This window comes from Camelus ferus, chromosome 4, assembly GCF_009834535.1.
Source record: "Camelus ferus isolate YT-003-E chromosome 4, BCGSAC_Cfer_1.0, whole genome shotgun sequence".
Lineage (NCBI taxonomy): Eukaryota > Metazoa > Chordata > Mammalia > Artiodactyla > Camelidae > Camelus > Camelus ferus.
In genome coordinates, this window is record NC_045699.1 from 70,895,923 (window position 1) to 70,921,842 (window position 25,920).

The 25,920-nt window shown below is 56.6% G+C and overlaps 2 protein-coding genes and 1 pseudogene across 2 annotated transcripts in view; 2 read left to right on the forward strand and 1 right to left on the reverse strand.

Annotated features, from left to right (window-relative positions):
- PRRC2B (proline rich coiled-coil 2B) overlaps positions 1-8,956 on the forward strand; it is an 83,324-nt gene extending 74,368 nt beyond the window's left edge. The window contains 4 exon segments of the mRNA XM_032478689.1: positions 137-313; positions 930-1,021; positions 3,208-3,289; positions 4,492-8,956. Coding sequence (XP_032334580.1) covers positions 137-313; positions 930-1,021; positions 3,208-3,289; positions 4,492-4,623 — 483 coding nt within the window. The 3' untranslated portion in view covers positions 4,624-8,956.
- On the reverse strand, positions 8,165-8,906 carry LOC116663294 (annotated as a pseudogene).
- Positions 8,957-10,464: 1,508 nt separating the features above from the next.
- On the forward strand, positions 10,465-25,751 carry POMT1 (protein O-mannosyltransferase 1). The gene is given in 21 exon segments (XM_032478710.1): positions 10,465-10,596; positions 11,350-11,498; positions 12,391-12,497; positions 12,671-12,721; positions 13,377-13,523; positions 14,280-14,391; positions 14,759-14,824; positions 14,901-14,994; positions 15,232-15,387; positions 16,021-16,151; positions 16,430-16,525; positions 17,700-17,792; positions 19,279-19,330; positions 19,332-19,376; positions 20,824-20,916; positions 21,210-21,330; positions 21,698-21,795; positions 22,377-22,490; positions 23,215-23,341; positions 24,118-24,295; positions 24,922-25,751. Coding segments are annotated over 20 exon segments (2,175 nt in total). The 5' UTR covers positions 10,465-10,596; positions 11,350-11,379; the 3' UTR covers positions 25,097-25,751.
- Positions 25,752-25,920: the final 169 nt, after the last annotated feature.

Consider the following 25,920-nt stretch of genomic DNA (forward strand, 5'->3'; position numbering starts at 1 on the left):
AGGCCTTGCTTTCATTATTCTGGGATAAGAACCTGCAGTAGAACCTGTGGTTGCTCTTGGATGCGTGTGTAAATGCTCATTTGTGGCTTTCTCCCCACATCTCGTCCTCTTCCTGACTGTCCCTGTTGTCCTGCAGCTGACGATGCCGCTGCCCGGCTCCCAGCTGCCCCTGCCTCGCTATGGCTCCGGGCAGCAGCCCCTGATCCTGCCACAATCCATCCAGCTGCCACAGGGGCAAAGCCTCTCTGTCGGGGCCCCCCGAAGAATTCTCCCGCCTGGGTCCCAGCCTTCGGTCCTTAACACCAGCAGAGAGGTAAGGCTGACTCCCTCTTGCTGTGTCCCAGGGTTGGGGGTAGGTTATCCTAGGGACCCTCTCTAGATAGTCAGGAACCACTGCTGTGGCAGAAAATGCTGGCGGTCCGGGAGACAAGCTCCAGGGCCTCACTGGGCCCTGCTGATCTCTTGTTCATTGCCAAGTCCTCTCAGTCCCACAGCAGGAACCCCTTGGTCATGTATAACCAGCAACGCAAGAGGACTGGGTGTGTGTAGATGCCAGGGCAGGGCGGGGACGGTGTGTGATACTGAGGCCGAGGGCTGGGTGGCAAGGAAGTGTGTGGGACCCGCAGTCCTCACCAGCTCCCAGATTCTGCTGAGCATACTCCTAGGGGAGCGAGGTCGCATCCACCACGCGGGTCTGCTGGGGGTGGCGCTCAGTCCACCATTCCCGCCCCACCGGAAAAAAAGCAAAAATGCGGGACATTCCTGCCTGAAGCCTGGACTTGGGGGGGAAGGCCTGCACATTCCCTTAGAAGATGCCTCTCCGTCCTGAGGCCATCAAGGCCCCGTCGGCTCTGCCCAGGGTGGTTCAGCGAGGGCCAGCTGTCTCCAGGGCCCTCCAGTGGCAACCTGTCGTGTCTCGGTCTCTTTAGTCCTCTCAGATGGAGATGAAGGGCTTCCACTTTGCCGACAGTAAGCAGAACGTTCCTTCAGGAGGCTCTGTGCCGTCGCCACAGACCTACAGGTAAAGAGACGCACCAGGGGTTGGATGCTCACAGCGGGGCCCTCACTGTTGGGACCTGGGCCCAGGGGAGCAGCACAAGGGCTCTGAGGCTGAGTCGCCTTTGTTGGCCCACGTGTCACCGTGAAGTTCCTGTGCCAGGACACAGGAGAATCTGAAATTGGGAGGATGGTTTTGTTTTTATTTCTCACCATTAAGTGCTCTGGTTTGGGAGAGCTAGGAAAAGGAATGGCTGGTGTTGTAACAGCGTCAGGACTGACCCTGGCTACTCACAGCTTTCTTGCCAGATTTTTTAAAAAGATTGGTGGAGAAGGCAGACACCCTAGAAGAGGAGAACTTCCTCTTCTGGGGCCGCGTGTCCCCTGAACTGGCCCTCTGACCCTCCCAGGACTTGTTGCTGCCGGGCTGGGGGCTGTGCCTCAGTGTGGCCCCACCTCTGCCGCCTCTGGGTCTGTCACAGCCTCCAGTAACTGTCCCGGCCCCTCAGCTGGATTCAGAGGTGGCTTTGTATAAATTAGGGTGTTGAATTGCAGTTGACCCTTGAACAGTGCAGGGGTTGAGGCGCTGGCCCTCCATGCAGTTGAAGATTCAGGGATAACTTCACAGCCAGCTCTTCATATCCATGGTTCCGCTTCTGGGGATTCAACCAACTGTGGATCGTGTAGTACGTATTTATTGAAGGAAATCTGAGTGTAAGTGGATCAGTGCAGTTCAAACCCTGTGATGGTCAAGGGTCAACTGTATTTAGTATGTTTAAAAAGTCAGAGAACTTTTCACCCCTGGAGAAGAGCGCTGGCTGGGAGGCAGCACACTCTGGCTTTGGGCCCGAGGGTTGGTACAGCCGACTCTTGTTAATTGTGGGAGATTCCCGGAGACCCTCCTGTTGGCAAATGAGTAGGAAGAAATCCAGGACCTGCAGTGTCCCGCGTGAGGTTGACCGCGCAGCTCGGCGCGTGGGTCCCTGGCGGGGGCAAGGCACTCCTGCAGGTCAGTCTCTGACGTCCCGAGTCACTCTTGCTGTGGTCGCCCTGCCCTGTTGCTCTTGGAGCGTGGAGGCTGAGTCCTCCTCTGCCCCGGCATTCCGCGTTTCCAACTGCACTTCCTCAGAGAGGGATTTTTGTGAATTGTTCCCCATTTCTTTATCTTTTCTGTTCTTACTTTCACTTTCTTGGCTTTACGTACTCTGTTTTGTTTTCCAACCATATTGTTCACATTGGCCAAAATAATAGAATGAAAGAAAAATGCACACGGACAGCAGCACCACACAGTGATGTGGTTGGGGGAAGGGAGGAAGCGCCCCGCACGAACAGATGCTGCGGGCAGACTTCAGCTGCATCTGTGTAGCGCCTTCCTCGGGGGCCAGTCCAGAGCAGGGACGCTCGCACGAGAGTCGCCTGTGTCCATCCGGTGTAGGAGTGGCAGCAGCTTTAGTCTTTGAAGAATGTTTAGGAAATATCAGCCTTAACTGGCAGCTTCTGTTCTGTTGGTGTTTCAGCAGGGTTGGGAAAACGGGTGTGTTTTTATAGTGCAGCGTTTCCCACGTTTTCTGGGAACAGGACTTCTGAGGCACGCCCTGTCAGGAAAGAGTTCCCTGTGCAGATACTGGGGGTGTGCTGTGCCCAGGAGGGCTTGCTGGGGAGTTGGGGTGCACCTCAGCATGGGGGTGGAGTGGCCCCTGCGGAGAGTCCTGTTGAGTTCCACGTACATAATTTCTCAGGATTTTTGACCACAGAATCTTTCTTTCCCACATAGCACCTAGTTAACATCCCTGGGAGAGAGCCGTCTGGTCCATGGAACACATTTAGAAAGACATTGTACATTTTTGTTACTTTTGGTATCTCTCTTTCCCACTCCCACCCCCAAGCGAAGACTAGAAAGATACTCGGCATCAGTCTTGTCAGGTTTACGGACCTTGTGTCTGGATCCCAGCATCCTATTGGTCCAGATTCTCCAAACCCTGAGAGACGGTCCGTTGTGTCCGTCCATCGCCCATTCAGGGTCTGCCCGTGATGGGGCCCTGGCCTCTGTCCCCCAAGGGCAGCTCTGTGACCTGGGCTGGAGGTGCCAGGGCACAGTGACGACCCCCTCGCCCTGCGCTCTGCCTGTCCGGTTCTATTTCCTCCATCGGAGGCTTGACTCCGTTTCTGTGGTGACGCGTGTGTTCTCACCCCCTCCTTTGGTTTTTTCAGGCCTAGCTCTGCTAGCCCCAGTGGGAAGCCCTCTGGATCAGCAGTTAACATGGGCTCTGTGCAGGGACACTACGTTCAACAGGTAGAAGATGGCTTTCCAGACCCTCCAGCCCCGGACGCTTAGGCCCGTCTCCAAGCGCCAAAAGAGGAGGGACTGTCCAGCCTGTTTGAGTGCTCCTCTTAGAGAGACGTGCCCTGGCGCTTAGAGCGTGGCGCTGGGAGCCGGGGAGCCCGAGTCCCTCCTGGAGAAGGCACTTCTCCTCTTGACGGGCGTCTGGATCCTTCCTTGTCCTGCAGAGAAGGGAGGATGCGGATTCCTCTGAGGAGGTGACGCCAGAAGGTGGACTATCCCTCCATAGTGATTGGGCTGTGAAGGCGCTGGGACTTGGTTAGGCCTGTGGGTCAGCTCTAGAAGCCGGGGCGTGTGTGCGTGCCTGGCGGGTGTGCCTGGCGTGTGGCTGCGCGTGCTAGCTCTAGTAAGTGCTGTGTCTCGTCCTTGTCTTGGCCGGGTGGGGTTCAGACGCAATGACGTCTTCCCGTTTTGTCCCAAGAGGGATGTCTCAGTGTCTTGGTCTTGGGCACCGTTCTCTTCACCACTCCTCTAAAATGTGACCGGGCTCCGGGGCGCAGACACGTCAGGTGTGGGGTTTGAGTCAGACAGCGTTCCTGGCTGGCGGAGGTGGAAGGGGGTTGTTCATTTCGCTTCTCCTGCCTTGGGTCCCTGGGGGTTGCTCTTCGAATTGTTCAGACTGAGCTTCCAAAGCTTTCTTCCAGAGTTCGCACCACGGCGTGAGGGGCAGAATCTGACACACTTCGCTGCACAGAGCTGCACGTTCAGGGGACCCTGACTGGGAATCTTGAGATTGAACTAGAGGCTTTAGGAAAGGTTTCTACAAAGTGAGAGCTGGGGAGGGTCAAAGATCTGGGAAACCAAGTCAGCCAAGAGGCTTCACGCCCCTCAGCACAGTCAGGAGCTCTAAGACTTGTGGGTGCACTAGAGGGGCGTGGGGTGCACTGATTTGAAAAGGTTCTTCCAGTGGGCCTTGGCCCGCGGGCACCGCAGAAGCTGCCCGGAGGACCTGGTGTCTTCCTGCCTCCGAATCACTGCACTCGGCGCCCACGGGAGGGAGTTGCTTCCAAGTCTGGTCTTTCTGCCCGAGGACCGGCTCTTTCCTGTAGCTTTCCCCGTGACTGAGGAGCAGCAGGCAGGTGGTGGGAGTGCGTCTCCTGGCCTGTGATTCTGCATGAGGGTAACTTCCTTTGTCCCCATCCGTCTGTCCAAAGGCCAAACGAGTGGATGAAAAGCCCAGCCTGGGAGGCGTGAAGCTGCCAGAGGCGCCCTCGGCTGCTTCCCCGATGAAGCGAACGGGAGCCATCAAGCCTCGGGCGGTCAAAGTGGAGGAGAGCAAGGCCTGAAGGGGCTCTGGCCGCCTGCCCCGAGGACCGCCGCCACGCAGCCGGATGCTGATGCTGGGGAGTCTCACCGACGGCTGGATGCACCGTCCACCCCCGGGCGGGACTGAGAGACCTCCCTCTCTTCTCCACTCCTGAAAGCAACGTCGTCCAACCAGCTTGCACCCCTGGATATGTGGCATTGACCTGCTTGCTTGAATACGAAACAAACAAAAAAGCAGACTACTCCATTCCCATCTCCTTTCCGCCACGACTGTGGAGGGACAGCCTTCGAGCAGTGCAGATGAGCCGCCCCTCCTGTCCCGCTCCCTCCTGGCCGCAGGGGCCCTCACAGCGCTTCCTCCCCGCCCGCCTCCTGTCTGTCCCCAGACACACTGGTTTGGCAGCAGGGCCATTTTATTAGTTGGAGACTTTTTGTTTTAAAAAGCAGCTAAGGATTTTACAAAGGAGAAAGGAAAAGAAAACAAAAACACAAGCTATGTCTGTGTAGCTGGACTTTTATATGTCCTTCGCCATTCTCTCCCCACCCCCTTTTCTGTTCTGGTAGTTTCCTATAAACTCTCTCCTGTTAGTTTGGCACATCACAGCGATACCTTAAGAGATGACTCTTAAGAATGTGTCCTCTCCTGCTCTCTCTCGGTTAATCTTTGAGGTTACTTGTAAAAAGGAGTGGTGATTTAAGACACGCTCCTAAGCACAAGGTGTCCCGCCGTGTGCTTGGGAGGTGGTGATGCGGCGGGGAGGGTGGGCGGCTTTCAGTTGAGTTCCAGCCCCTGGCCTGATGGCCCAGGGGAGCTTACGGGCAGCCCAGTGAGGTTAATGGCGTTTTTAGCATAAGAATTAAACAGAATTTCTGTCTTAGACTCTTCTGAAGCTAGTGGGAACACTGACCGCTGGGCACCCAAGATGAATCATGGAGATTAAGGCTCTGGCATTTTCCAGCTTGGCCTGGGCAGTGCACAGACACCGCCCTTCAGCGTCTCTGCTTCTGGGGCTTCAGCACCTTCAGGGGCTGTTTCACATACTCCCCCTTTCCTAACTTTCCATATCATGCCCATCTCCTTCCTTCTTCCTGAGCCTGCTGCCTCCTCTCTGGGTCCTCCTGTCCCTCCACTTCCCACGCAGCTAGAAACCAGTTCCTCCATGTGGTGATGGGTGTGGGGGTGGCTGTCACCAGAGACCATGCAGTTCCTCTGCATGGTGACCAGAGGGCGTGGATGGCGGTTTGGCTGGATCTGCAGCAAAAGCACGTGGTCTGGGAGGCTGCTGGGACAGAGAGGCCTGAACTGGGCAGTGGGTGTGGGTCTTTGCAGAGGCCAGAGCAGGGTCCAGGGGGAAGATAAGATGGGTTGCAGGGCTGACCATGGTTCTGGAACAGCCTGGGTGGTCTCTCGAGTCTGCAGAGCCGCCTCTGTCAGGATGTGTGTGTGAGGCGTTTTATGCTGGGGTTTTTCTTGTTTTTAAAATAAGAACTAGAAGGAAATCCTCCCAGATTCTGTCATCCCAAGGAAGGGCGAGGGGACGTTTGTTTCAAGCTTTGCACATTCTCTTCAGAGTAACTAACCAGCCATCTACCTGTCAGTGCTGGTGGGTCCAGGGAAGACCTGGCTCAGAGGACGAGGGGTAGGCAATAGGGGGTGTGCCCCGGGCCGTGGTCTTCGGCCCCATGTCCAGTGAGCACACAGGGAAGGAAGCGCCTCGGGGACCACTGGGGTCACTGCTCGTTGCTCCTCACTGCTTTAAGGGAATGGGGACAGCCTCCTAGCAGAGTGCCCAGGTCTCTTCCTGGGGTCATCTGGGGAGGACCAGATGCTTTACTGCTTAAACAATAGCTTTCAGCACTCCCCTCCTTGCCTCTACTCTCAGACCTTACTTCTCACTAGCCTGTCTTTTTTTCTCCTTCATCCCCTGAATCTTGACCCTAAAGTCCCTTCTCAAAGGGCCACCCATTGAATGGAGGGCCCCGTGTGCCCATGCGCTCTCCACCCACTTCCCCGGCGGGCATCTGGCTGCTGTCCCAGTCCCGAGCCGCCCTCCTCTCTGCTTCCAGTCACCCCTGCGGGAGCCACACACTTACAGTTAGAAAACACGGCCAGACCCCTCACACTTAATTCCAGTGCACATTGTCTGTCAAAAGGAAAAAAGATTTTGTCACTTCGAAATTCAAAAGAACAGTCCTGGATGCTGTTACAAACTCAAGATGTACCCTTCAGGTGAACCTGCCATCACAGTGACAGTACTCCCTGTTTGAGGGGGGAAAAAAAGGGTCACCTGTTATCCTGCCCTTTTCTCTACCCCTGTATCCCCCACCCCCCAATAAAAACAGAAAACACTAGAATTTATTTATATGTATTGATGTTGTAGGTCTAGGTGAAAAAAAGGTAAATGTTTCACTGCTCTATTTATATATAATGTCTGAATTATTCTGTGCAGGAAAGGCCAGGAAATTGCATGTGAAGTTCAGTGCGTTTACCACCTCTGTGTGCCCAAGCTGTGGTCTCTTTCCCACTAAGATATGGATTTTGAATTGAACTCTGGAGGCAGAAGGTAGGCCTCAGGCCTGCCCAACACCCAATCCCTTCCTTGGCCTGATTAAATGCAGAGTTAATCAGGTCTGATTAGTGCAGACATGTTTTAAGGTGCAATATCTCTCCTCCTTTAATGTGGTTTTTAGAGCCAAGCTCAAGGTAATAGGACTTAAGGTCTTACTTTGGCTTCAAATCCCCATCCTCAGAGTGCATGTCCATGCAGAGGCCTCTGCCAGAATGCTGTGGGGCTTTGGCGGGAACAGGCGAAGACCAGCACTTAACTTTTCTGCCACTGAGGTTGGGGGGGTGGTGTCAGAACCTTCTCCCTGCACCTTTGCCTACTAAAGATGCCCTCTCTTCTGATGCTGGCAGCTTTGCCCTGGCTGTTGAAGCTGTAGCCCGCTACTCGGCAGCAGTGACCCGCGGTAGTGCCCGTCCAGCGTCAGTTTCTCAGTGGGGTGAAGCCCCAGAGTGTGGGTTCATGTATCTGTGAGGCGGCGTCCCCCACTGAAGACTTCTTTGTCAGCTGTATTTGGTCTGGTTTTCTTTACCATTGCTTCTTTTTTTTTTTTTTTTTTTTTTTTTAATCAACATGATTACTGTTTTCAAACTTGGAATTCATACACTTCTGGCTCTTGGTTCTTTAAGGGGGAAAACTAAAGGATGACTTTCACACATTCAGGAAACTCGGTTGGTCCGGTTCCAAAGCCATGGCCATTCCAGCCATTTTGAGGGGATACTGTGGTAGCTTGTTAAATATTGGCATCAGTTCTCTCCAGCCGTACCCTCGTCCTCCTGTCTTCTGGATCCACCTTCTGGATGGTTGATGAGGTTTGTGACTAATGCCCACGGGCCAAGGAGGTGGAGGGTCTGCACACGTGTGCGGCCTCACGCAGATCTGGCCCCTTGGGGCAGTGGGTGGTGAACTGGGAAAGCCCCCTCTGCTGTTTGGTTCCCCTCTGCCAAGTAGTTGCATGTTGCCTCTCAAATTTGCATTTGTTCCTTTTCCCTTCTTGCAGAGCAAGCCTGGGTTAGAAGGTCTGTTGGAAATGGCCTTCCACAGCCAAGGACACTAGAGTGTTTGTGCTTTGTTGTGTTCTGTGATGACTGGGAAATGCATACTTCCAGAAAGCCAGCTCTTCCTGTCTGAAAAATGTGAGACGGACCTAAGAGAGATCACCCGGACAGGAGTGGCTCAGGGACGGGGTCAGACACTGCCCCCCAGCCGTGCTCTCGACCCAGACCACCAGCGCATTTGTGGCTAGTGATCTTCCCGGTGCATCCCACCTGCTTTTCAGCTTTTCTCCAGCCGTTAGTGGTCTCCAAGATGGCAGCAGTGTCTCCAGGGCCCTGCCTTCACGCTGCAAAGCCTGGGAGTGGAACTTTCTGTAAAGCTCTGTGGATGACTCTCTTCCATTGTTCAAAGGGGATACTGTACTCCAAGCTTTGGACCTCATGCCTTGCATAGTCAAAAGGGTTTGGGGTTTTGTTCTTGAGAGGGTTTTTTTTTTTTTTCTTCTTATTTTGGCCTTTCCTCTCTTTGTCTTTTCACGTAGACCAGATATTTGAAAGGGCAGACGATGGCTAAAGGTGTAACATGCAGCTTGTTTCTACATTGTTTGGGGGAGCTTTGACCTTGGATGGAAATGGAACTGTGGACTCACTGGCCATGGTGGCCCACTCACCCTCCCCTCTTCCCTCCGGTTCAGTACCTGTTGTTTCTCCTTTCAAATATGTGATTGTACTAGCTCTTTCCATATGAAAGAATTCTCCTTATTTAAATAAAAAAAGTTAAAAAAAAAAAAAAAGCCCACCGCTGAACATGCTTCCACAGGTTGTGTGTCCTCGATTCTCTGTCATTTGACTAGAGACTCACAGACAAAAGTTTTCGTTCTCTGAGTATCAGGAGGGACTGGACTGAAACACCTTATGGCACTCTGGGGGGAGGTGCGGTTGAAACCTGCGGTTAAGGCATCTTCCAAAGGGGTGGGTTAGCAGTCCCACCCCTGCCCTCGCCGCCCTGCTCCTCATTTGTCCTGTTTTGTTGCCACCTCTAGCATCCCATTTGGCTGTAAGTTAGAGAGGATTGTGCTGCACCTTGGGATAGGAGAGAGCAGGCCAGGTGCCGGCAGGGCAGTGTCGAGAGCCTGGATTTGGGTTCAAGCAATAGCTCTCATTTCTGCCATCCACTGGTGGCTTTGCGACCTTGGGAGAGCCACTTCACCATTCTTGAGTCACAATTTCCCTCACTGTAAAACATGAGTTGTAACCAATGCCTACCCCGTGGGGAAGTGTGGCCGCAAGGTCGTGGGCAGCTTGCACCAGGTAAGACTGTAGGAAACTTATAAATTATCCCCAAGTAAGTTTAACAGTTTCCATGAGGAATCCCGGCCCGCAGATCCTCCTCCTGAGCCTCTCGACTGTACAATCCTGGAGGCAGGGCAGGGAGGCGCTCAGCTCTACCGGCCACCCCGCCCCCTGGATTCACTGCTTCTGATGACAGGCAGTTCAGACCTCGAGGAGCCCTGCCGCGAGGGAGCCCGGGGGCCCCACAGGACCCCACAGGATGGGGCCTCTGAATTCTGATGACGCGGACGGTCCCTGCTTTTGTATGAAAGACCAAGGGCTGAGAGCCCAGCCCCAATCCTCCGGGGACCAGGAAGCCCAGCTCCCTCCCTCCCCACAACCTAGGTAAGTCAGAGTAACCTGCACGCCGCCTAACACCGGGTGACCAACATTCATTTCAGTTATTGAACCTGCAGTATCCTTTTGTTCTTGAGGGTTAACTCCCATATCGACAAGGGACCGGGAAGCAGGGTTGTCTTCCTGCCGGTTAATCGTCCCGGCCATTCCCTTAACCCGAGGTACTGTGTCGCGCTGCGCCGGGCCACGAAGGCTGTGTGGGGCCGGGGGGGACGGGGGGCGCAGCGGCCCCAGGCCCGCCTCCGCCTGCGCGCGAGTCCGCGCCACACTGAACGAAGTGCACATAAGGTCCCACTGGGCCGTTTTAAGGAGGTGCCCGTGTTTGCGCGCATAGCAATCCCGGAGTGCCAAAACCGTTACTGACACCAAGGCGGCGTGAGCCCACACAGTGCGCACGCGCGTCTCCCTCGCCCAGTGCGCACGCGCGCCACACACCCCGGCGGGCCCCGCAGACGCGGCGAATCGAGCGTCGAGCGGGCCGGTGGGCGGCGGAGAGTGCCGAGCGCCCTCGCCCTCAACGGTCGGCGCGCCACCCCCCGCCCCCAAGGCCGATCCGAGGCGTGGCCATGCGCGGGGAGCGGCTCTACGGGGACTTAAAGAAACGCTGAGTACGTTTGGGGTGCCGGGGACTACAGCCCAGCCGGGAGCCGGACAGTCAGTGCGGGACGCGCGTGAGCGGCCTGCGGAGGAACTGGGGCCGGGGGCGGCCGGGTCCTGCGCGACCCCGCGGCGGGGCCGAGGGCAGGTGCGCGCCGGGAGAGGGGCCTGCCGTAAGACGCAGCCTGGATTTGAGAAGGGAACGCCCGGGGCAGCTGTGCCCGGCGAGAAAGGGGCGGCGCCCAGGGGCAGGTGAAACCTTTGGGAAGGATAGCGGCCCGGGACAAGTGCAGCCTGTGAGAGAAAGGCAGTGCCTCCCAGGGCAGATCACATCTTTGGAGAGAAGAGGGGTGCTCAGGTCAGATGAAGCTGCAGGGAGAAACATCCAGGACAGATGTAGCCGTAAGGATGGAAACGCACCGCTAGAGACCAGATGCAGAAACAGGTGCGAGAAACAGGGTGCCGGAGGCAGATAAGAGAAGTGGAGCCCAAGGGAGGATGAAGCCTCGGGAAGGAAACAGGGAGCCGGTTGCACATGCGCCCTCAGGGTGAGAAAGGGGACGCCCAGGGGATGGTGCTGTCACAAGGCGGGAAGGGAGGGAGGCTCTGAGGCTCAGGGGATGGAGGTCACCTGGCTGTAAGCTGTTCACACTGCCCAGATGAGGTGAGGCAGGGAGGCAGCCTCATTCATTGACAGGAAGTGCCCAGCAGGTGTTGGTGGAGCGAATGAATATTCAGTTCTGAATCCCCACCTTGGTTGACTGCTGGTACCCACCTGACTTTCTCAGCGACCCCACACCGTGGTCCTCCCTGGTGCATCCAGGGTCCTGTTCAGTCTCTTGTGAGTCTTCAGGGTGCCTGCCACAGGTGTTCTGATGACAATTTCTTGCTTTTTTTCCAGAGCATCCTCCCACGCCTGCTTTTTTGTAAGATGGGATTTCTGCAGCGCCCTGTGGTGGTGACAGCTGACATCAACTTGAATGTCGTGGCTCTGACTGCGGTCGGGTTACTGAGCCGCCTGTGGCAACTTGCCTATCCACGGGCTGTGGTGTAAGCCAAACAATTCCATTCAGGGTGAATTGGAAGGAACTGTAATTTGTTCAGTGCACTGGCGACAGGAAGTGCCTTTTTAAACAGCATAAATGGGAGAGTAAAATTGTGGTCTTCCCGGTGATGGGTGTTTTTGGCAGTTAGTGGAGAGATTACCTTGCCCCAGGACAGCCCCTGCAGAGGCCACCGATTCGGTCTTGCCCCATAGGTCTATAGTGGGTGCAGTAGTCTTGGGTGACCACTGACATTCTGGAGAGTGGAGGGTGGAAGATTGAGGAATTTGGAAGTGAGTCCTCACTGACCTGAGAGTGTCATAGTGGGAAATGATTGCCGTTATTATTAAAGGGTTGTTGATTATGTGAGTAATACATGTGTTCTTTTTCATTTAACTTTTTATGATGGAAAATGTCAAACATATACAAAAGTGGGGAGAACTGTATATTCATCACCCAGCTTCAACAGTTCCCAGCTCATAGCCAACCCCTTCTCTGCGGTGGATTTTTTTGAGGCACATCAGAGACTTTATGTTTCACTCATCAACAATTCAGTATCTGTCTCTAAAAGAGCAGGATTTTCACAAACCATGTGACCACAGAAACATCATCACACGTGAGAAACCGACAGCAGTTCCTCCATGTCATCACATGTCCCTGATTATCTTTTATACCTGCGACTGTTCTGTCAGGTCACCAGGTCTGACTCCAACTCTTGGCTGCAGACACAGTGGACAGGGGGCTAAGCCTTGAGTTGGGGACACCATATGGTTGGGGTAAAGATCCAACCTTTGCAGGTCACCGTCCAGAGTCATTTGGACACAGGTGTACGTTTATCCTCGTGCTGTTTGTTGACAGTTAAGATTTCTAGTTGACTGTGACGTGGGTTTGCTTTTCAGTTTTGATGAAGTGTATTATGGGCAGTACATCTCTTTTTACATGAAGCGGATCTTCTTCTTGGACAGCAGTGGACCGCCGTTTGGCCACATGCTGCTGGCCTTGGGAGGTAGGATTCATTAGTAAGAGAGGTGGGCCTTGAACACTTATAAATGAAATTTCTCTAGGGCAGAAGTGGTGTCTCATTCTCTGGTTATCATTGTTTCCTTGTTGCCTGCCACAGTTTGGTATTTCAGAAATATTTACCAAACAGGATAGTTACTGGTTAATCTTCTGTTTTAGGTTATATAGGAGGATTCGATGGTAACTTTTTGTGGAACAGAATTGGAGCAGGTAAAATATTTTCATTTCCCTTATTAATTTACATAAATTAGAATGGAGAAGTAGGAAGGTTAAGTAATAAAGTTTCACAACTATGGTGTACCATTCTTTTTTTCTTTTTATGGAGATACTGGGGACTGAACCCAGGACCTCGTGCATGCTAAGCACGCACTCCACCACTGAGCCACTGAGCATGCCCTCCCCTGACAATTGGTTTATTAATCTGAATCCAGGGTATGATAAATTGTTTCAATACAAAATCTGGTAAATATCTTAGTGTTTAGTTACGGTAAGTATTTTATCCCTGGTTTTTGATCCACGAAGCACACTCTCTGTACATGTCATCTGACTGCAATTATCTTTCGTGCGTATAAATTTTGTGTTGCTAGTGTTTTTGGAGATAGACAGGGTAAACTTACACATAAGCGTTAACTCCTTTCAGAGTCCTCGGCATCATTCCTGTACTTACTGAGAACTGGTCCTTGACCACATGAAGCTCCTTGGAAAGCCTTGCCCGTGGCCCATACATCCCGCTCCCGATGTGGTCTCCTGTCTTGCAAACTTGCGATTTAGTCTGTGACCCTGATGCTCTGTATGAAGAGGCATGGGCAGCAGATGCAGGCAGCGTGTGCCCGGTCGCTCAGCCCTGCTGTGCTTGCTTTTCCAGAATACAGCAGCAACGTGCCCGTGTGGTGTCTGCGCCTGCTGCCGGCCCTCGCAGGGGCCCTGTCAGTCCCCATGGCTTACCAGATCGTGTGGGAGCTGGGCTTCTCTCCCTGTGCCGCCATGGGGGCCGCTCTGCTGGTGCTGATCGGTAAGACCTGGGCCTCCGCCCCCTGTGGTGTGTGTTGGGGGGGGGGAATCCCCTCACGCTGGCCTTTGTCCTGTGTCAGTGTGCCGGGTGGCGGCGGGGGGAGGCTCATGGCTTTGGAAGATGGACCCCCTGCAGCGACTTCCACTCACAAGACAGCAGAAAGCACATCTGATTTGTCCAGGTTGGACTCGGAGTCACCCCAGTCCCAGGTGGTGGGATCTTGGGGCTGTGTGTGCAGACTGCAACATTAGGAGGTGCAGGCGAGGGTGGCAGGCTGCCCAAGCACCGCTCCTACATCCACAATGAGCATCTCCCGCTCCGACCACATCTGTCCTCAAATGAGAAGCTGACCAGCGGGGATGTGGGCGGACTCAGCAGTTAGTGGACATTCCTCAGAAAGGACCTCTCAGCCCAGGTCTCCGAACACATGAAATTAAATGAGATGAAAATAAAAAGAATTCATGTCTGTTGAGCGCCGACCCTAACTGGAGCCCCGTGCCCAGAGAATGTGAGACCGTCCAGGTGGCCCTGCAGAGTGGGAATGTCTCCTGCAGATGAGGAAAATGAAGGCTCAGAAAGGTTCAGGGACATCCCCAAAGTCCTACAGGCGTGATTCACGCCCCAGAATTGGCCTTCATGCTTCAGAGCCTGCATGTCCCCTCCCAGCCACCCCGGGTCTGAAATTCCCGCCTTCATGTTTGGCGATGATTGGTGTGTGTCCCTGTCTGGGGCCGACACGCGCCGTCTTTCTGACAGAGAACGCTCTGGTCACTCAGTCACGGCTGATGCTTTTGGAGTCAGTGCTGATATTTTTTGATCTATTGGCCGTGCTGTCTTACCTGAAGTTCTTCAACTCCCAGAAACACAGGTACGGAAGACGGGGCGTGTCCTCCCCAGCTGGTAAGAAAGAGGGGTCTCGGTGGGTTGTTGGCCTGAGAAGGTCTGGTCCCTTTCCATTTGGGGGAGCTGCTCCCCATTTCTTGGGCACCTTGATTGGCTCTTGGCTTGTGACTAAAAATAATTCTTATTTTTCTATAACTTTAAGTGGAAAAAAACGTTCTGGCCAAAAAGGAAAATTCTCTCAGGACTGATGGCTCTTTTGGGAGATGTGGAATCATTTTCTTGTCCCTGAAGCTTGGCACAGCCAGCAGACCCTGAGATCTCCGAGGGGGGAGCCTTCTTCGGCCTTCAGGAAACAGTCTGAGTTCCCAGCTCACTGCTCTGCTTTGCCCCAGGCCCTTCTCCCTGAGCTGGTGGTTTTGGCTGACGCTGACGGGCATGGCCTGCTCCTGTGCAGTTGGGTGAGTTTGATCCTCCGGCGGGCGGGCCAGTGTCCGCATCCCCTCGGGCTGTCTCATCTCAGCTTTCTCTCCTCAGCGTCAAATACGTGGGTGTGTTCACCTACCTGCTCGTGCTCGGAGTTGCCGCCGTCCACGCCTGGCACCTGATAGGAGACCAGACACTGTCAAACGTAGGTGCTGACGTCCAGTGCTTGGGGAGGCTGGCCCGCAGGGGTGCAGGGAGCGCCTGGTGCCAGGGCCTCGGAGGAGGACCGGCCGGGGCCAGCCTCCCGGTCTGCGTCTGTAGGGAGCTCGGAGCTTCGGCAGCCGGTGCTCCCTGAGCGGCGGGGTCTGTGGTCCGGGGTGGGCCCGCCGTCCCCTGAGCAGCAGGGCTAGGGGGCAGTGACTCCTCCTCCCTGGTCTGGCAGGTCTGTGTGCTCTGTCACCTGCTGGCCCGAGCTGTGGCTCTGCTGGTCATCCCAGCCGCCACGTACCTGCTGTTCTTCTACGTCCACCTGGCCCTGCTCTGCCGTTCTGGGCCTCATGACCAAATCATGTCCAGTGCTTTCCAGGCGAGCTTGGAGGTAAAAGCGGGACCCCTGGCAACCTGAGAAGGAAGGCAACACTAGACCTGAAGTTTTCTTACACAAATAGCACCAAGCGAGCAGTAGAGAAAAGTCAGGTCAAGAAGTGAGGTGTCTGCTTCACTGTTTCTAAGCTAGTTCTGAACCTGCTGGCGGTGTGGGGAGGGGACGGGGTCTGCGCTCTGCAGCAGGGGTGCTGGGAGCTGGGCCATCCTGCTGTGTCTGCGCAGGTGCTGGGTGCACCGGGCAAACACGGCTCCACGTTCACTCAGACTGACTTTGCAAAAACAATAAACTGCTCCCGTGGAGGTGAGCAGGAATGCAGGCTCTGAGGTCGGACAGGCCTGCTCTTAAGTGCCGGCCCAGCCAACAGCCAGTTCTGTGTGTTCCGGCAAATCTCTTAACTCACCTAAGTCCCAGTTTTTGCATCTCTTGGACGGATGTAATTGCCTTTATCCCAGGGTGCTTGTAAGAAGTAAATGAGGACGAGCGGGGAGGGATGAGGTGAGTGTCTGGCGGAGGGCAGCCTGCAGTCAGTGGTGCCACGGCGCAACAGGACAGGATGGCCGCATTCTCTCTCGCTCTCTCTTGCCCTTGCTCGCTCACTCACTGGCCACTCTGCTTCTGTCTCAGGGGGGCCTGGCGCGCATCACACAAGGCCAGCCACTGGAGGTGGCCTATGGCTCCCAGGTCACTCTGAAGAACGCCTTTGGCAAACCCGTGCCCTGCTGGCTTCATTCCCACCAGAGCACCTACCCCGTGATGTAAGGAAAGTGACATTTGTCGTTTGAAGAGTATAAAGTGTCTTATTTTCTCACATTTGTTGCTGTTGCCCGCTTTCACTTGATGTGAACGAGTTTGTGAGACAAAAAGAAATCGAGCTCTTAGACCCCAGTTCTCGATGAGTCTTGTGGCTTCTGCGTGGAGAGCCACCGAGGGCCTGCGGGGCAGGACGACCAGACACCTGGCCGGGGGGCGCCCAGAGGGACCTGGGGAGTCAGGGCCCCTTGGCCCCACCTACAGGCGCATCCTCTTCATGCAGCTATGAGAGCGGCCGAGGCAGCTCCCACCAGCAGCAGGTGACCTGTTACCCCTTCAAGGACGTCAATAACTGGTGGATTATAAAGGACCCCAGGAGGTAAGTGCAGGTCCTGGACGCCCCTGCCTTAGTCCCAGGCCTCTCTGTCCACGCACCCCCTCCCCCCTTGAAGCTTTGGGGCCTGCTGTGCTGAGAAGCCTGCGGTCAGAGACTTAGCCCAGCATTTCATCCCAAGGTATTCACAGGCATGTCCCAAACTCTCCTCCTGTGTCCGTCTGCCTCCACTCCCCCTCACCCTCTCCCCTCCCCTCCATGCACAAGGGAGAATCCCCTCTCCAAAGGCTTTCTCTCACTGGGCCTCCGTGACCCCCCACCTCCAGCCCATCAGCCAGTCTTGTTGATTCTGCCTCCAGCTGATCCCCGAGATCTTGAACTCTCCAGTCTCCACTGCCCCCCCACCGCAGTCTGCATGCATCCATGCGTACCTTCCCCCTACCCCCCAACGCTGCAGCACCTGTAGCCCCAAGGTGTCAGGTCACTCTCCTGCTCAGCGCCTTCCTGAGAGCTGGGCTTCCGTGGCTCTTAGAATGAATCCGGCCCCTCAGGGTGGCCTGCAGGGCCGCTCCACCAGCTCCAGCCTCCCTCGCCCTGCTCCTGCTCCCACACATGGCACTCGCCCTGCCTCTGCGTTCCTGGAGCCAGGGGGCCTCCTGCCTCGGCTCTGCACGCGCTGTCCCCGCAGCCGGGCAAGGTCGCACTGGCAGACTCCCTCTGACTTAGCGCTGCGGGTCACCTCCTCTGGGAGGCTATCTCAGCCGCCCTCCAGGGCTCGAGGTCCCCTATCTGTCACTGTCCCATAGGCTGCCCTGTGTCCGCTCCCTGCTTCCCGCTTAGTGCAGTAACTGGAAGGCAGTGGCCACATCTGGCCTTAGCCAGATACTCAGCACCCAGCCCAGCATCAGGGCCTGATGGGCCCTTCGTCCTCTTTCTCTGAGTGAATACGGACCAAAGTCTGCCTGTTAGAAGGGTCTGGGGGCAGGCATGGGCGTTCTTAGCAAGTATAGCGCAGCCACAGCGAGACGATGGCGAGCAGGGCCACGCTGGGAGGCCTGGAAAGTGACCTGAGGTTTCAGGAAAGAGTTTTTAAATATAGTGTACGGGCTGTGTTTTCCCACGCACTCACCTCGAACAAGGTGCACACTGACGGGGCAGCTGTGGAATCCCAAATTGCCTAAGCAAGGACAGGGCCCTGACACCAGCACTTTCTCCCCAGGCACCAGCTGGTGGTGAACAATCCTCCAAGGCCCGTGCGGCACGGCGACATCGTGCAGCTGGTGCACGGCATGACCACCCGCTTCCTCAACACGTGAGTCCAGAGCAGCACGTGCCCACTGCCGCTGCCTTGCTGTGCACTGGATGTTGTGGGCGTGCCCAGTGATGGCCGTGGCTGGGAGGGAGGGGGCGGGAGGGGAGCCTTTGTGATCGGAGCCGGGACGCAGCCAAGGGGCTCGAGTGACGGGAGAGTCCTGCCCAGAACACAGTGCAGGCACCCTTGCAGATGTGGGCCCCACTGAAGCAGAAGTGAGTTCAAGAAGGATCTAAACTGGGGGATGGAGTCAGGACCCTCCCTGCCTTGACCCCTGAGTGGCCGCCTTTGTCCCGCTTCCACCCAGGTCATCCCATGGGGTCTTCATGACCCACATCCGAGCCTCAGTCCCGGCCTCCCTGCTGAACGCCTGGGCTCTCTGCCTTGGGTCGGTGGCGGCTCAGCCGTCATCCTCTCCCTGTTCATTCCTAGTCACTGCATCGGAAGATCCACTCCCCTCTCTCCTCACCCACCCCCGCACCCAGCCCCTTCACTCGTCCTTGGGAGCCACCCCGACCTGTGCCTCCCGTTCCTGCGCAGCAGCCACTGCCGTCTTTGCAAAACACACATCCTACTGGCAGTCGCTTCTCTGCTGAGGTCCCTCCAGTGACTTCCAGTGCGACTGTCACACTCAGAACAACCCCCACCTCTCCCCTGGCTGCAGGCCCCTGATATCCCCCCACCTGGTGGCTCCCTGGGGAACATGCCAGTCACCCAACCCCCCCCACTATCCCCAAAATGACCAAGTGCAGCCCCCTGGGGCCTTCACATTTGTTCTGTCTGCCTGGAATGTTCTTTCACTAAGGCCCCCCCTGCCCCACAGCCCATTCACAGCAGTTTATTCAGGTGTCAGCTGAAGTGTCCCCTCACCAAAAGCATTTCTTGCACAGTGTCCCCAGCCTGTTTTGAGATTATTCATAGTGCTCAGGCGGCCTGTGGTCGAGTCTTCCCTTTTCAGGGTGTGAGGGCCATCTCCCCGCTCACTGCGGGGTCCCCAGCTCCTCCAGAGGGCCCTGCGCAAAGCTTGATAAAGCGTGATTTCCCAGTGAGTGAACAAGGGGAAATGGTGTTTCTGGGCGTCTGAGGTCAACATCACAGAGGGGACCTGGTCTTCCAACAATATTCTTAGCACCCCACCCACTTCGAGTTGAGTCCTGGTGGCAGGGAGCCCCCAGCCTGCTCCGGCTGCACGCCTGGGCTTGGCTCTTCCTCTGAAAGAGGCCCATGGTCTAGATGGATGCCTGCCAGATCCCGTATCTTGTGCTTTCCCCCAGAAGTGTGATTATCGCAGGGCCTCTGCCCTTCTGTGTTTGATTCGTTGCCTAGCTCACAGTGGTGCTTCCTTGGGGAGTGGCAGTGGTGATGCTTTAAGACGCAGCTGGCTTTGTTTCCCAGAAAGCGTTTTTCCCCCTTAAAGAACCAGTGAGTGCCTTCCAGAGGAGCTGAGCTCGGGGAGGCCCCTCCGCAGCATTGTTTGGTTTTCCAGGCATGACGTGGCGGCCCCCCTGAGCCCCCACTCGCAGGAGGTCTCCTGCTACTGTCGACTACAACATCTCCATGCCCGCCCAGAACCTCTGGAGACTGGTGAGTCCCCACTGGAAACGTGCACAAGCAACACAGCACGTTCCAAACCGCACCCTAGGATCAGTGAGCAGGTGTACGATGAGGTAGGGTGTTTGCACAGGGGGCAGCCTCCCCATTCTAGGGCACGCAGGACTTGGGTGGTTTTCTGGTACCAGAGGAAGGAGCTTCAGGCACAACTGGTGAACGGCCCCCACAGGGCTCCACCTGGCTCTGCGCTGCCAGGAGAGGTTTCCCTCCACTGTTTTTAGCCTCCAGACCAGCTCACTGAACACACGTGGTTGGGGCTCTGGCCACCTTCCCTCAGCCAGGAGCCTCTTTCGTCAGCACTTGCCCGATGTGAACAAGGATTCCTAGGGGAATGGCTGCTGGGCGCTCCGTGGCAGGACACCAGCACCCCCGTTCCTGGTCCCTGGGCCTGGGGGCGCCTTCCTCTGAATGCGACCCTCACTCTTCAGGGCCACACGCAGTGCCCGGGGCAGGGCAGTGGGAGGGAAGTGTTCTGTTCCTGGATTGTTGGACCCTTTGAAGTCGAGGACCTGAGTGCGAAACACAGTGGTGGTGTGGCGATCGCCTGGGGCCTGCCTCCGGGAGAGCCAGATGCCCTGCAGTGCTTACCGGTGCGGCAGCAGGGGCCGCGGAGGCCGCCTTCAGTCTCTGTGCAGAGCAGGGCCTGGGCTCTGTGCCGCAGACGCTCCATGTCCCTCCCCGACGTGAGTTGTTGCCCCCGTCCCTTGTCCCCAGGATTCTCCTGAAGGTCCTGCCCGCTCCCCTCACTGCCGCTGCCGAGGCCGTGGTTGACCCTTTTCCTTCTCCCCCGCCCCGGCTGGTGGCACATCAGCCCTACACGCCCACATTCCCAGGAAGAGAAGTGCAGGGAACCCGCGGGGAGGACGGCTGACCGGGGGCTGTGTTCCAGGCCAGCCCTCCTGTCCTGCTCCCGCTTAGCCCTCGGGTTCTGGCTCGTCAGCAGCTGCCTGACCTCTGGGGCCGTCGCCAGGCTCCAGTAAGTTCCAAATGACAGTGCCAAGCTCTTCAGATGCTGTTTTTTATTATCTAAAGTCAGGAGCCCCCTCTAAGGGCGTCTTTTCAGGGACAGGCTCCAACTTCCTTTGCCCCATCTTTGTGTTTGGTCCGAGCTCTGAGCCCTCGCACTGACCAGGAATCACAGAAGCACGAGGAGAAGCATCGTCTTTAAGTGCCCGCTGAAAAGGCTGCCCCGGGCAGCGTCTGGAGGCGGGCGGTGCCCCCGCCCTGACCCCCACCAGCACCTTGCACAGGTCTCAGGAAGAGGGTTGACAGCGCTGTCCAGGATCAGCCGTCAGTCTCCCTGGGGGATGGCCCCCTCATACCAGACCTAGTCAGCCTCACTGTTGGGTGACTGGTCTTCATTTTACACTTACGGAAACTTGACAAAGAATGAACTAATGGACAGGATCTGCTCTTACAGGACATTGTGAATCGGGAGTCGGACGCAGAGGTCTGGAAGACCATCCTGTCCGAGGTCCGCTTCGTGCATGTAAACACCTCGGCCATCCTGAAGGTAACCAGGCACTTCCTCTCGGCTTGGCCGCTCTCAGCCATGGGGGAAGACCCTTCAAGCTCTCTCGGCTCCTGCCCGGCGAGTTTGGGCGAAAGTCTTTACTGTGTTTACACTGAAGGTGGGAGGGGCGTCTCTGTAACTTCTCAGAACTGAACCCTCACGTGAAGATCCCCACTGGAGAGCCAGCTGCTCTTGTTGGCTGCTGAACAGTGACCAGGGTGGGGTCCCCCCGGCTGAGCTGAGCCGGGGACTCAGGCACTCCCGTCACACCCTCCCCTCCCCCACTTTGCTAGCTGAGCGGGGCGCACCTCCCGGATTGGGGCTTTCGGCAGCTGGAGGTGGTCGGGGAGAAGCTGTCCCGGGGCTACCACGAGAGCACCGTGTGGAACGTGGAGGAACATCGCTACGGCAAGAGTGAGTCCCCCAGCCACCTGCGCCCCCTGAGACCCCGCGCTGAGTCCCTGGTGGGAAGGGAACACGGGCGCTGAGCTCTGCTCCAAACCCTCTCCCTCCCCGTGCAAGCTGAAGCCGTAAAGCACCAGGGAGAGGGCCTGGGGTCACTGGAAGGCAGTACCACTGAGCTTTCTTGCCCAAAAGATCCTCAGCAGAAAGGGGGAAATTGTGCACGACAGGGAAAACCACATGGAGCGATGTGGTTGGAAGGAGCCCTGGCGGGTTGTTTGAAAAGCAGCGATGTCAGCGTCTGACTGAGCTGACATTTCCTGCGGGGGCTTCTGACCTGCTTCTACTCTGGTCTTTTGGGTCCTGGTGTGTCCGTCAGGCCAGGAGCAGAAGGAGCGGGAGTTGGAGCTGCACTCACCGACGGAGAGCGACATCAGCAGGAACCTGAGCTTCATGGCCAGATTCTCGGAGCTGCAGGTGACAGGCGGGCAGAGGGGGTGTGACTTTGTCCCCCGGGTCTGCAGAGTACGGTGTGATCTGTAGGACACTTACTGCCCAGCGTCAGTCTTTACACTGGGACCTGGCTGGGCAGCCAGGGAGCGTTTCCCTCTGTCCACTGCGACACACACGGCACTGTCGGTCCCCTGCCTCGGGGCTTTGTCAGCAGGAACAGTCAGGGACCGAGGAGACTGCAGCATCATGGCATTGCCACACAGGTCAGGTCACAATGGGCCACAGTCAACATGACAGAGCTCTAGAGGACTGGGAACCAGACACTCAGGGTCCCGAATCTAAAGTTGCCCTTAGCACCCAGTCCCATCGCTTAATCAACAGGCGGGCGGTGGGAGCCCTAGGGTAGGCGCCTCCTGGGGCCACTGCGGGGTTAGAATTCAGGTCTCCTGGCCCGTTGCACTGCCTCCGCTGCGTGATCTAAATGAACTTGAAGTTGGACGCCCACGTGAGAGGGGCAGCAGTTTAGCCCGACGCCTGGCAGATCCCTGAGCGAGGGAGGCAGCTGGCTGTCCCTGTGACTCCGGGAGACCTCTGCTTTATTGCAGTGGAGAATGCTGACAGTGAGAAGTGATGACTCAGAACACAAGTACAGCTCTACGCCGCTGGACTGGGTCATGCTGGACACCAACATCGCTTACTGGCTGCATCCCAGGACCAGTGTAAGTGGAGCATTTGCGTGGGCAGAGTTGCCCTGTGCCTGAGAATCCTCTGCTGCTGAAAGTAGCCATTGCTCCTGACCAAGGCCCAGCTTTCTCTTGTTCTTCTCTGACAAATGCCTAGGACCTGCTTTTCTCTAAGTGCTTTGGCAGCACAGGGCCAAAGCTCCTGTGAGATGCCAGGGAGTCGGGTCCTAGCGTGTCTGCAGGTTGAGGGAAACCAGGCGTCACTGCTGGGGTGGGAGTGCATGGTTCCCATCTTTGGCAAACATGGTTTTAAATAGCCCCGCTTGATTTCCTGCATAGCACCTGGCATCCGAGCCAGCCAGTGCTGTTTACCTACATCCTCTCTCTCCACCTGGGAGCACCGTCGCAGCATGCAGGCAGTGCCCAGTAATCACTGACTGACGGGTGTCTGCTGGAGATGCTCGCCTTTCTCCACAAGCCGGGGAGCGCTCACTCGCTGAGAAGCAGGGTCTGAGATGAGAGCTTCCCCGGAACCCTGCAGCCCTACCTCCCCTCTGTGAGCAGCTCTGTTGTCAGAAAGGAATCCCGTCCACTCCCAGTTCTCAGCTGCAGCTTACAAAACTGAGACCCTTCGCCCTTCGGTAGACAGGGTCTCGCCGGGCACAGGCACGTCCATCCTGGCAGCAAGGGCGGAGGGTGCGGAGGGCGCCGGGGCTGCAGCGTCTTGGCTGCGGTGACCGAGTCTCCGTGTGTGCCGCAGGCCCAGATCCACCTGCTCGGGAACATCGTGATCTGGGCTTCGGCCAGCCTCGCCACCATGGTGTACGCCCTGCTCTTCCTCTGGTACCTGCTCAGACGCCGAAGGAAAGTCTACGACCTCCCTGAGGGTTCGTGCAGCTGCCCACGAGGGCCGCCCTCACGCCCCCTCCCCCTGGTTCTGATGGGAGCTCCCTGTGCTTCGAGGATCAACCCAGCTGCACCCGGAGGCAGTGCCTTGAGGAGGCCTCTTTGTTCCTGCCTCAAGGGAACTTAAGTTATTTCTCTCCCTGGAGACAGAGTGTTGCAATCCAGTTCTCACGTGGCCTTCCAGGCTTCCCCAGGGAAGAGCAGGTCAAGAACTTGCTCCCTGACCCCAGGATGCCCTGGAAGTGGCTGATCGGACAGACCAGCCAGTGGGCACTTAGGGGTGGTTGAGTGGCCATTTGCAAGGACAGAAGCCCCCTTAAAACCATCCTGAAACACAGAAGGAGCAAACACCCAGGGCAGGGCTGGCCCCAAAGGCGCCTTCTCCGGGCTCAGCTCTGAGCTGGCCTACTCTCTCCACTGACTCCTGGCTCCCCTGGGTGTATGCACAGATCCAGCCCCTCCACTGCTCCCCAAAGAGTCAGACCGAACTTAGGATTCCCGGGTGAGCTGAGACCAGGGGGGATCGAGAATAAGCGGGGCCTGGCCCCAGGGGGGCGGGGATCTCTCCGGAAGGGATGGTAGGACCAGCGGGAAGTTACAGTAGGTTCTTAGGACACAGTCTGTTCCTCCTCCAGAGGCGGTGGGAAGGGCTTGGAAGGGAGATGGAAGCCGGGAGCTGGTGTGTCCCCTCCAGACAAGGAAGCCAGCCTGCTGGCCTGCAGAAAGTGCGCCGGCCTAAGATGACTTCTCCTCCCAGATTCCTGGCTGCGCTGGGTGCTGGCTGGGGCGCTGTGTGCCGGGGGCTGGGCCGTGAACTACCTCCCCTTCTTCCTGATGGAGAAGACGCTCTTCCTCTACCACTACCTGCCCGCGCTCACCTTCCAGATCCTGCTGCTCCCCGTGGTCTTCGAGCACATCAGCAACCACCTGTGCAGGTACAGGGCCTCGCACCTTGGAGGCCAGGGGCCGGGGGTCATGAACGGCAGCTTCAGTGTGACGTGGACTGGGTTAGGTCACGAAAGAGGCACAAGGCACTGAGGGGGCTCAGAGGATGAAGCTGAGGCTGGAGGGAGACGATGGGAAAATGGGGAAGGACCTTTAGGCCTGGAGCAAAGGAAAGGAAAGGAAACCGTGTGGTGTGGCCTGGAGCAGCCAGTGGCTACTGGCTGGATTGCAAGGTGCGAGGTAGAAAGAAACCAGGAAGCTCTGTGAACCGGAGCGAGTTCTGGAGGTCAGAGCAGAAGGCGCGTCCTCTCTTCTTTTGGTAGCCAGGAGCCTCAGAGTATCTCGGGGACTGTGCTGTGACTGCACCGGGCTTGGGGACAGCACGCCAGCATTAGGGGTTAGATGGAGCAGAAGCTGTGGAGATTCTGGAAGCACAGGGGCGAGGAGGGCGGGGCTCAGTGCATCGTGCAGGGTGTGATAAGGGCTGACAGTGAGGTGGGGGGGCAGGAGGAACGGAAAGACTGGGGTGGGTGACCACGTGAGCGAGTGATGTGGAGAGGGTGTTGCGGGGATGAGCCAGCCTCCCCAGGCCCGCGCTCCGCTCTGGTGCCTGCAGGTCCCAGCTCCAGAGGAGTCTCTTTGGCGCGCTGGTTGTGGCCTGGTTCGCCTCCGCCTGTCATGTGTCGAACACGCTGCGTCCCCTAACCTATGGGGACAGGTCACTCTCACCCAGTGAACTCAAGGCCCTCCGTTGGAAAGACAGCTGGGACATCTTGATCCGAAAATACTAGCAGTTCAAGAGCACGGTGAACGGCAGGGCCGGGGTCGGGCCAAGGCAGAAGCTTCTTTAAGGAGCGTGTGTTTCTGACCAGCAGAGTGGCTCTCGGTGTGGTGGGGACTCTGGCTCAAGGACTCCTTTCTGGTTTTGTCCCTGAAACAGTCCCCTGACTACCGCATCATTTTGAGCAAAGTCTACTTTTCCGAGGCCACAAAGAACATGCTCTCCCTCCACTGACTCCTAAGAGCCCCCTGAACTGAGTGTGGAGTGGCCAGCGTAGGACTCGGGGATGGCGGAGAAGAGGCAGGAAGGGAGCGAGTTAGGTCAATCCAGACAGGGCCCCGGTCCTGCTGACAGAGGCCAGTGATGGGGTTTGGCTGACGGGCCTGGCCCTGCTCACCCAGAGCCCCTGTCCCCAGCCAGGCCTTGAGGAATCACCCTAACGCTTCAGTGCCAGAGAAGCTACTGGGGTGACAGCCCTGGCGAGGTGGTCATGGGACACTGGGTGTGACTCCTGTCACTGACTCTTAGAACTCCCTGCCCTGAGATTCTGCTGAGAGGTGTGTGAGAGAGTAGCGCCTTTAACCGCCAAGGTTTATCATCTGTACACCTCCTTGTCCTGAATTCACCTTTTTTTATGTAATTAAAAAGGGACAAACTGGCATTCATATTTGGTGTTATTTATTGATTCTCTCTCCAAGAGCACAATAAGCTTGACAAACCTGTCACATGGTCATCAGAAACCGGCCACCGAGTCCAGCCACGCTCGATGGACGTCATCTTGAGTGAATACAGTTAGTACTTGAGAGCTGGTGGTGATGGGAGAGGATCAGTTTT